Here is a 10,984-nt window from a genome sequence, read left to right as displayed (position 1 = left end):
AGTGGGCTAAAAATTAATGAACTAAATGAAAGAATAATCTATTTAAAAGAAGATTTAGTGGAAAATAATTAAGGTGACAAAATAATTAAAGATAGTGGGTGAAATAATTGAGAAATGTGGGAGACAAAGTAAGGTGTGGAGAAATAATTAAAGATTATGGATAAGATTTAGTGGAAAATAATTAAGAAACGTGACAAAATAATTAAAGATAATGGGTGAAATAATTGAGAAATGTGGGAAACAAAGTAGGGTGTGGACAAATAATTAAAGATAATGGGTGAAATAATTGAGAAATGTGGGAGACAAAGTAGGGTGTGGACAAATAATTAAAGACTATGGGAGAGATTTAGTGAAAAATAATTAAGAAATGTGACAAAATAATTAAAGATAAGAGGTGAAATAATTGAGAAATGTGAGAGACAAAGTAAGGTATGGACAAATAATCAAAGATAATGGGTGAAATAATTGAGAAATGTGAGAGACAAAGTAAGGTATGGACAAATAATCAAAGATAATGGGTGAAATAATAGAGAAATATGGGAGACAAAGTAGGGTGTGGACAAATAATTAAAGATTATAGGAGAGATTTAGTGAAAAATAATTAAGAAATGTGACAAAATAATTAAAGATAGTGGGTCACTACAATTATGCTAAGCTTAATTCAACCTTCTATAAATAGAGAAAACTTGAAAGGTTTGAGAACTTAAATTAGATAGAGAAATGTTGTAAAAAAAAGATTTGAGAGTGAGAGAGAGATTTGAAAAAAGAGAAAGAAATAAAATAGGAAAAACAAAATATAGAGAAAAATACCAAAAATTCTTAGAAAATCCTATTAGTTGGGTTTAGTAGTTCTTGTGAAAATTTGTAACAAAATGCGTCATTGGATACGCAAACCGAGACTTCGTCACAGTATAGAAGAATACCGAATCGCTCCTCGAGAAAGTGAGTTATCATTGAAAATTTCTTCAAAAATTTCAAAAATATGATAATGATATTTTAGAACTGTTGATGATGAAATTGGAAGAGAAATGTATGATTGATATTTATTATGGATTTTTGAGACAATAGATGCTTGAAAATCAAAGCGAAAAATGAGAAATAAATAGAACATGGATTCTGAAAATTATAACGAAATTTTTGGGGCTTAGGAATATTGTTTTAGGAATTATTGTGAAGATAAATTGAGAAAATTTTATAAGGAAGTATTTATCTCATAATCTTGAGGAAATAATAGGAGAAAATTAGAGAAATTAGGAAAATTAAAGAAAATTAGAAATCTGATTTTTTTTATGTAATTATGATGTCCAGGATACGTCAAGATTCATAATTGAGTACGATTGGAAGTTCGACGTGAATTTGAGGTAAAATTATGCTAAGGGCAAAATTGTCTTTTTACAAGGTAAGTGGTACTTTTCAACTGGATTTAGTTTTATGAAAATGCTTGGTTTGTAAGTGGTACTTTCTAACTGGATTTAGTTTTATAAAAATGCTTAGGTTGTAAGTGGTTCGACCCAAAATCTAATTTTATGTAAATGATTTTGTCATGTTATCATGCTTTGATATGAGTATGTCATATAAATTACATTTACATGTATTGATGATGAAATATGTATATGAGTATGATGAGATTCATGGTCATACATTGCATGTGTTTGTGATTAGATACTGGCGCCGTTGCTTTGCCAAGGGTATACCCATACACCTCGGTCTGGTAGGAAAATTGTAAAAATGGCGGGTAATCTTAAGGTACGGTCGACCCAAACAGAGAGTTATGATGTTATGTACATTGCATACATACATGAGCATTAAATGTTTTGTTTCCTTACTTAGATGATTCATCATCTAACTTGGGCTTTACCCTTGAAATATTCAAATGTTCCAGATGGAGATTGTAGTAGAAACAGGGATGAATGAGGCATGAAATGGCACTTAGCAAAGTATATGATGAGTTGTCTGATGAGTTGAATGTATGTTATGTAGCCTATGTATTTAAGTTCTGTTATTTTGAATTCTGAACGTTTTGAGAAATGATGATATATAACCTTAATTATGGTTAATGAGGATGTAAGAATTGATTTATAATTAATATTAAGATGTTAGGTTCGATTCTAACTTTCGTATTTAATGTTTATGTTGATTCTCTTTTGAGATAAATGTGTGAAAATTTTGGGATGATAAGAGCAGTGATATGGTTTAGTCGTAGTTTTAAATAAATAAAAAATTATTATCCCATAATTGTCCTAACTTATAAAGCGCTAGAAAAGCGGGGCGTTACACTGTCTCCCCTTACTCTCTTACTCACTCGACCGTCGAAGTGCTTGCAAGTGTCAGTCATCCCCTGGACGGACTCATTGTCGGAGCCCGCGCCCCGTCTCTGATTATCCTCTTTTGGTCAGGGAGGAACACCATTTACTGCCTAAAGATATTGTTTTAATCATTTTATCAAATCATATAAACTCTTTAGTGGTAATCTCTTGAAAAATATCTTTTTATCATTCAATATATATTATATATTTAAAAATTTAAAATGAGATATATTTTATTATTAGAAATCAAAAATACAAAATCAAAAAGATATCTATTTTACATTTACTGTTATATTGCACTAAAACATTGTTTTAGACAAAAAGAAAAATCAAATCTTAAGTAATTTTTTATATCACCCAATTCATCCCTCTTGTGTGTTTAGTTACATACTTAAGCCAACTTAAGAATGGTGAGAGGAATGCCACTCGGTTATATAAAGTTTTTAGGTTTCATGTTGTGTTTGGCCTTCTTTTGGCTCCATTTGACCCACTTGGTCTTGGTTTTGACTTGTAAGTTACTTGATCATTTGTAACTCTACTACTTAGATTTTTATAAACCTAAACTGATTATTGATTATTGGACATATTAGCTACCAATTTTACAAAAATTTGTGACAAAGAAACAAACCTACCAATGAATATATTAATTTGTGATATGACATCATTATGCGCCTCAAAAATATATTGAATATATATTTTTTAAGAAACTAAAAGTAAATCAAATTTTTTAACAAGTTTTTATTTAAGATTATTAAAAATGAAGCATAAAAAATATAAAAAAAAGAAAAATCAAAAGCGAAAAGTCTCTCCGTCCAACACGTGAAGGAAGGTCGATCACGTGCCGAGGCTGCCAGAAGCGGAAGAAGAAGAAAGATGGTTGAGGAGGCGTCCAACACACAACTGCTTCCTCCCAGATTTGGCTTTGGGCTTCTTCTTCTTTTCTTTTCTTCTTGCTTCACAATCTCAACTTTCTTCGATATTCTGTTCCTGAAATCCATGCTTGGAAAGTATATGCATTTGGTGTTTGTTTGTGGATGCGTTAAGGTTCTATAATTCCTTTCCGTTTTCTTGGTTTTTCTCTCTGGCTCTTTGGCATGCTGCTTTTTCTTGTTCACGAGCTCTGGAATTCAGCAACTCTGCTCAGCCCATGTTATTGTTGAGTCAGTTGCAGTAGATTAACGAAATTGTGGAGCTCAGCTGCAATTGGGTAATTTGCCTATTGCTTGGAATTGGAGGTTAGATTTGGTACAGGATTGGGTTGTTTCTCCCCTTTGTGGTTCGTTATGTACTATGGTGGCTAATTTTCTATTCTTCTTGATGAGGTCAACCTTTTGGCTCACTCAGGGGTGAGTTGTGCGTACAGGGGATCTGATACGGGTTCCCATAAACTGCGCCATTCACGTGGCTAAAGTTGTGGCTAGAGGCTCATAGGTCTACGCTTTTGTCCTCAAAAGGACCCTCTTGAGTTAGGGAGTGGCTCCTTGCTTATAAGCCACAACTTAGCTCTCCCTTGGCTCGCAGTTGATGCGAGAGTGCCCCTCCCAAAACTTCTATTTTCATTTTGATACTTGTTGCAGTTGTAATCCATGACAGGCTAGTTCAAGTTGTGATTTGCTTTAGATGTTGTATGGCTAGCAAGTCTTAGATTGCCCTCACTCATGCTTTTCATGTATTATTACACAATTCATTCATTGTCATTGAAATTGCACACTATTGAATATGAATATGAACTTCTGCCACAAGAATATGCAGTCAGGATGTATGTTAAAAACCTACCCTGCTACAGGATTTTCTACGTGATAATGGAACTTATGTAAATACCGTACTGAAGAACACTCTGAATTTCATGAATTGCTAAATATATGAGAAATTTCAAAGAGTGTATAAAATTAACAATAGAAACACTTGCAACTGGCAGATTACTGCACTTTGAGTTCCAGGATTAATGGATGACAGCTTACATATCCGAAGGAAACACAGTACTGAACCTTCTAGTGGGATTCACCTAACAATGCCTAGTTTTCTCATGCAGCTCCATGGTAAACTTGAGAAGTCCATTAAGGTCAGTTATCTCTTGTAAAGCTGATTACTAGTTAATGTGCTATCATTTAAATACTGAATGAAGATGTTTGCCGCAGTCACATCTAAAGGCATCAATGAAAAATAATGGCGGGGTGAAGTCGGCAACCTCCATCCCAGAGAAGGATAGAAGGTCGTCTACTGCCTTGGATGCTGATCTTGAGAAGCAATTGCAAGCTTGGAAAGTAAATCCTAGTTGGGTTGATCAATCCCCAGAGATAAAGGTAGAAGAATTAGACTTTAGAAGGAAATGTGTTGTACTTCTCCAACTTTGCTACTTGTGTAGTTGTGTTGTTTTGACTAATTCAGAGCTGTTGTGCTCCTTTGGTATATTGTATCTGCCTAAAAACAAATGCCAACAGAAACACAAACTGGTTATCTAATTCGACCCTCACCAGTTTCCTGAATCCTGTGTTATCAGGGGCCTTATATGGTCATATAGTCGACTTGTTTGCTATAATTGCTCCAGATTCATATGTTAGTATGTAGATTGACATCACTTTTCTACTTCTGCACGAAGCATTTTAAGGTTGAAACAAAACTGAAGTATTTGGGAAAGCTTTATCATAATCAGTAAGATTAATTTAGTTCCTGAAAATCACTAGGTAAAAATATTGAAAATAAAATCAATTCCATTTGTCACTTTAAGATCTGGTTTATTGCAATGCCATTGCTAAATCATCAATAAAGTTAGCTATTGATCATGCTATGAAGTCTGCTGGGTACCGATCTGTGGAAAATTATGTTTTGCAGGTGACAGTACCCAAAGGTTCTCTTTGCAACCTGAACGTGAAAGTCAATGTTGGCCTGCCCCCAGATGCTGTATACAACATCGTGACAGACCCTGACAATAAGAGGGTCTTCAAGAATATTAAGGTAAAAGAGTGGAAATCTTGTGTGATTATGATCTCAGTTTTATATGGCAGCTAGAGCTGCTTATTGAAACTCCCTGAAATATGTAGGAGACTAGTCTATTGCATATGTTTCTTGTCGATGCTAAGTGTCTCTATCTCTATGGTAGTGGGGATGTCAGAATTTCTTTTACTCTCTCTTTCTCAACCACATGCTGGCTTGCATAATTTTCCTTTTGATGATTTAATGAGATTAATATCTCTGTCAGGAAGTACTATCCAGAAGGGTCTTGGTCAATGAAGGTCACAGGCAGGTTGTTGAAGTTGAGCAAGCAGCTCTATGGAGATTTCTTTGGTGGTCGGGGACCATCTCTGTTCATGTCTTAGTAGATCAGAACAGAGAAGACCATACAGTAAGAACTAATTGTACTTGCCAAGTTAATTGTTTATGCTAGAATAGCTTCAGCATGCCTAGTTCCTTTCTCCGCTTCACTTCATTTCCTTCTCGAAAACAATATAGGGGAAAATAGAAGTCTCATCTTGCAGAAAACCTAAGGTGTTATGTAGAGTGAAATTGGTAGAAGTGGATGCAATGTGTTTATATGTTGCACCTAGGATTGGAAATCATGACTGGCAAAAGCACCGTCGATGCATGTGTCTGTTTTATCTGTAAGATAGATCTTGCTCGACAGAACGTCAAATTCAAAATCATGACTGGCAAAAGCACCGCCAATGCATGTGTCTGTTTTATCTGTAAGATAGATCTGGCTCGACAGAACATCAAATTCAAAAGAATTTGGCTGTTGGGAGCCTTCTACTTGAATGTATTGCCATATTAGATCCTGCTCCAGTCAAACCTCCTATTTCTATTTTTTGTTTCTGTAATTTGTTTCTTTTTAGTTCCATGTCAGTCTTACGTCCTCTTTAAGTCTTTTTCCCACATTGTTTCTTCTCCATCTGCTTTCGTGTTCAAGTGAAGGATTTTGTTCAAGAAGCATAAATGCTTTCCCTTCTACGGAATTTTTCTCTCCTGAACCCAGATTTCAATGATACTGTTAATCAATTGCATGGCTTATTGCCCAACTTAATGTGAATGTGCTTTCATTCTGTATCAAGTCAGTTTGGTTACTACGGCTGTAGCTATCTGGAAACCATTCTTGATTTCTAGGTTGCTATAAACTTGAGCTATGCCGAGCCAAGTTGCTGGAACAGTTTATGCACATGAATCATTAGGTCCTGTGGCATAAAAATGCTATAATTGCGATTATTTAGAAGAAACATTTGAAGCAAATTATGGAAAAGCCCCACTTCTGAAATAGAAGCTATTGACTGTCATCATAATAAACCTAGTTTGGGTAATGTTAAAATCTTACCAAGTTACGGATCTTGGGTTATGTTAACCTTACTAAGTACTTGCTTAATTTTTTTCTTTCCTTACATCCCATCGATGTTTCTCAGATGAAATTCAAGCACGTGAAAACGGGGTTTATGGAAAGATTTGAAGGCTGCTGGAAAGTCGAACCTTTGCTCGCTGATGAAAAGTTGTGTCACCCCATTATACCTAAAACCTTGGAAGACTATGTTGCATGCACCGGAGGGAAAGGAAGGCTCGGATCAAAAGTGAGCCTTGAGCAAATCATCCAGCCATCTTTTGTGCCACCTCCTCCCATTTCCTGGTATCTTAGGGGAATAACCACAAAAACCACGGAGATGCTGATTAATGATCTGCTTGCCGAAGCTGCTAGAATCCGGGCCGATTCTGATCAGAATACAGGAGAGATTGGGACGCTCCAAAGATCATTTGACGAATACCAAGTGGCTCAAACACTAGACATCAAACGAAGATGGGCCTTTCACCGGAGAAGCACAAGGCGATTGCAGAGAAGGTCGCCTCTGCTTGTTAATCACTAATTTTCTTTAAGCTGCAGTTCCTATCTCGCGATTGGTTCTCGTCTTTTGTGCATTAAATGTTGCTATCCTTTTTCCAAATGAAGATCCAAAACCAGGGTTTCTGTCATTTCCATTGACGTTGTCTTCCCAATTTGGTTGCTAATGTCAAGCTGGAGAACTGATAGAATTGTGACTTATATGAAACTTCTCAGTTGGGTTAGCTTTGATTTTTCCATTATTGACTCTTATTGGTTTGAAGAGAGGACACTCCAAATACAAAATGGTGAATTATATGAAAATTCAAAAACTAGAGTCAATAAGAAAATGTTCATGGTGGACGGGATTCTTTATTTCATGAAACTCAGGAGTATGTGATATTTATATACGAGTATCTTATCATTTTTTATTTTTATTTTATGAAGATATTTTTACAACTCAAATCTATAATATTTCGATCCCAATCCTGAGGAAAATAATCTCAAACGATGCATTTACTGAAAACCAGAGAAGCCTCTTTCAGGAAATGTTCCCAAATCAACCTGTCAATTCAGGGATGATATTTCCATGATCAATGGCTCCAGTGACCTTGCAATGAATGGCAGGAGAAAGCTAGGACAAAACACACATTTATGGTTGAATCAATCAATGTCAATGAATGAATTTCCAATACCATTGTGTTGAACAGTACACACTCCACGGGCTAAATCTAAAGGCCATTCCAAAGATTGGATGAGATTGTGATCGCCTCGTAATCACAAGAAATTGATATAACTCATTAATAATTATTATTCAAGACAAAAATAATCGTAAAACTGACTCTGACAATATTTTTCCACGTTATCTCAACGTCTTTTATACAAATTTTTTGTAAAAATATCATTTCTTTCCCTAAAGCCAAGATTGAGAGAGGCTACACACCCACGAAATCTTCTGTATTGGTTCCAACCCAAAGTTGAACAAGTCGTAATTTGCAGGTAGAGACGCACTAAGAACATCAAATATATATCCAGAAATTATATATATATGTGTGTATATATAGAGAGAGACTCTATGAGGACACAAAGAAAAGAAGAGAGAAAAAAAAAAAAAAAGGGCTAAGCAGCCTGGAAGAAGTAGAAAAAAGTAAGTATTAATTAGTAGAGAGTGTATACATATAGAGAGGGAGGGGATAGATTACACCAAACTTCGAACACTCTTGTGGAGTCTTTGGCCTTAATTTGGTTGATTTTTATGCTGCGGAAGGGGCAGCTATATAGGAAATTGCAGGCTCAGGCATGGACGACATGATCGAGGGCCTTGAGAAGGTCTCTCCCTCATTACTAGTGTCTTGAGGATCAGCAGCCTTGTAATCAAGAGACTCATCATTGTAAATCTCCCACCACTTTGCTACCAGCATCTTTATGTCCTCTCTCTCCATGTTTGCTTCTTTTCCAGTGTACCTCCATGGCTTTGATCCCTATCATTTCCAACGACAACAACAATCAGGTTCCAAGAATACGAGTGATTATAATTAACTTGACTTGATTGTAATATATATATATATATATATATATGGATTATGGGGTTATTAGCAAAGCCTAATGCACGCGGATTTGAGTCGAGAACCCTTAATGTTAAGTTAATAATAAAATCATTCCAGATATAATAATTAAATAACATGAAAATATGTGTAGTTAAAGATTAAAATTTCTTAAAATCTTAATAATTTTCTATCAATGTCAAGACCAATTCAGCCCCAAATTATCCAAATTCCTTTAACCTAATAAATGGCTGGTCGACATGAATTCTATTAGTCAATAATAATAATAATAATAATAATAATAATACATGGATCTATAAGATTTAATTTTAAGCTTAAATGGGTTGGGTAGAAATGAAAAAATAAAAAAGGTTATCCTATGGTGAAGGCAAGATTGAGAGTAACATACTCATACTCTCTATTCAAACAAATCGATCCCGTAATGTATAATATTAAAGAAATGAAATTTGATGAAGAGAGGAGAAGGGGGAGGGAGCTTACAGCGGCACAATAGTGCACCACTTTAACTTTGTCGAGCTCTACATTCTCAGGGTGGCGCCATAGCATTGCCAGAACCAGGTTGTAAATTAGAGGAATCGGCTTGTACATCTTTTGGAAGAACATGTTCAGGAAATCCTATATCATCACCAAATCCACATCATCATCATCATCGTATCATCAGAAACCCTCTAAAAGCTGCTACATATATATATATATATATATATAAATGAACAAGTAATTAATACTACTCACTTGCTCTGCAAAGGGTGTTGGCGGGGTGATCCCGAGAGTGTGGAGGAGGCTTTCAAAAGTCAGGCGGCTGGGCTCAAAAACAAACATGCCGGCATTGAAGTATAGCGGCGGCGGAGGAGAGCCCATCTCAGCCTCCGGCCAAGCCACCTTCTCCGGGCACTGCTGGCAGTAGCCGATCTTGTACTGGGGAGAGTGGCTCCACGTCTTCTCGCAGAAGCAGTCCATCACGGCGTAAAAGTAGCCGTCTGCCATGTCGAAGAGATGATCTATGTTGTCGAACACCTGGATGTCTGCGTCTAGATACACCATCTTGCTGTACTCTTCGAACTGCAAGATCATGAATCACGTACGTGTGATTTAATTAGGTAAATTATCAAATCCAAACAAAAATACTAGCTATATGAAGTTTGATCATTATAATGGGGTTAGGGGTGAATTCGGAGGTTTGGTTAATTAATTAGTTTGATCTATTATAGTGCAATTTAACAGTTAAACCAAATTAATTAACCGAATTTATATATAAGAACTGAATTTTCGAAAAGTTGATTTTCGTACCCTAAATATATAACAAAAATGAACCAATATGAAGAACTTGAGTAGGAAATTTAGAATATATTAATTATTGTGAGATTGTAAAAATTAATTTTTACATATTCTCTCTTCTCTTTATTCTGTGTGTGCGTCTGATAAAGGTGCGTACAAAAAAAGAGCATACTTACATTCCATATGCGAAGCTTGGAATAGTTGATCACGTAGTAGGCCATGGCGAACTGAACCTGGTTTTCCGGCGGATGGATTGGCTCAATCTCTCTCACAATGCAGCCCTGAGACGTCAAGATCTGGCGGTGCTCCTCCGGCACGTCCGGCAAGATCGCCACCACCAGCGGATATGCGCTCTTGGCCTTCCTCAACCCCTTCGCCAATCCCACCACTCCCTTCACGTAGTCACCGCTGCCGGCCAGGAACGTCACGTACGCTCTCTTCACGTACCCGCCGCGCACCGTCGAGACCTTGCCGGCGCCGGAGAAGACGCCCACTGGAACTTCCGGGGGAGCCATCTCCCTTTTTGTTTTCAGACTGGTGTAGGGTGATGATGGTGAGGAGTGTTGGGAAAGTAAAACCAGCAAACCCTAGAGAGAGGATGCCACCTTACTTGCCTTAGTTCCTGAGTTCATCAATGGCGCCCTGAGCAGGGCTTAAATAGGCACCAAATGCATTGCAAATGCAGGCCAAATTAATGCAACCCAAAATTTAATTTGTCCGTCCCTATCATGTTTTTCCTTTATTTTATTTTTTTCATTTCATATTCTGTAGAGGTCTTAGGGTTTGTATGTATGAGGGAGAGAGAACGAATGAACGTAATTTGCTGGGCAGCTCTACCATCCATGGAGCCTTATCACCAGAATGAACGGCTGTGATTGCAGCCTGTTGGATGCAGAAGTCACAGTCAATTGGAATTTGGAAATGGACATCATATAAATATATATATATATTATTTTTTCTTTTTTGTTTTATATATATAATATATAATCTTAAATATCCATACTTAAAAATTAAAAGGTTGTGAGAATATTTTAAATTATAAT

General features: G+C 36.3%; 2 protein-coding genes across 4 annotated transcripts; one reads left to right on the top strand and one right to left on the bottom strand.

Moving 5' to 3' along the window:
• Positions 1-3,164: 3,164 nt before the first annotated feature.
• On the top strand, positions 3,165-7,346 carry LOC127809800 (uncharacterized). 3 transcript variants are annotated; one of them, XM_052348898.1, is made up of 6 exons: positions 3,165-3,513; positions 4,225-4,368; positions 4,445-4,609; positions 5,139-5,261; positions 5,506-5,649; positions 6,695-7,346. In XM_052348898.1, exons 2-6 carry the CDS (start codon positions 4,252-4,254, stop codon positions 7,145-7,147), a joined length of 1,002 nt encoding a protein of 333 aa, XP_052204858.1. In that variant the 5' UTR covers positions 3,165-3,513; positions 4,225-4,251; the 3' UTR covers positions 7,148-7,346. The 3 variants fall into 3 exon arrangements, with proteins under 3 accessions (XP_052204858.1, XP_052204857.1, XP_052204856.1); XM_052348897.1 differs by having other exon boundaries at positions 3,165-3,541; XM_052348896.1 differs by having other exon boundaries at positions 3,166-3,350.
• Positions 7,347-8,239: 893 nt separating this feature from the next.
• LOC127809799 (galactinol synthase 1-like) lies at positions 8,240-10,576 on the bottom strand. Its single transcript, XM_052348895.1, has 4 exons — positions 10,118-10,576; positions 9,399-9,725; positions 9,147-9,281; positions 8,240-8,582 (listed from the first exon to the last, which is right to left on the bottom strand). The coding sequence occupies exons 1-4, from the start codon at positions 10,454-10,456 to the stop codon at positions 8,355-8,357; spliced, it is 1,029 nt and encodes a 342-aa protein (XP_052204855.1). The 5' UTR covers positions 10,457-10,576; the 3' UTR covers positions 8,240-8,354.
• Between the last annotated feature and the right edge of the window lie 408 nt (positions 10,577-10,984).

This window comes from Diospyros lotus, chromosome 9 (genome assembly GCF_014633365.1).
Source record: "Diospyros lotus cultivar Yz01 chromosome 9, ASM1463336v1, whole genome shotgun sequence".
NCBI lineage: Eukaryota > Viridiplantae > Streptophyta > Magnoliopsida > Ericales > Ebenaceae > Diospyros > Diospyros lotus.
Note: the sequence above shows the minus strand (reverse complement) of the source record. Positions and strands in the feature narration are given on the sequence as shown.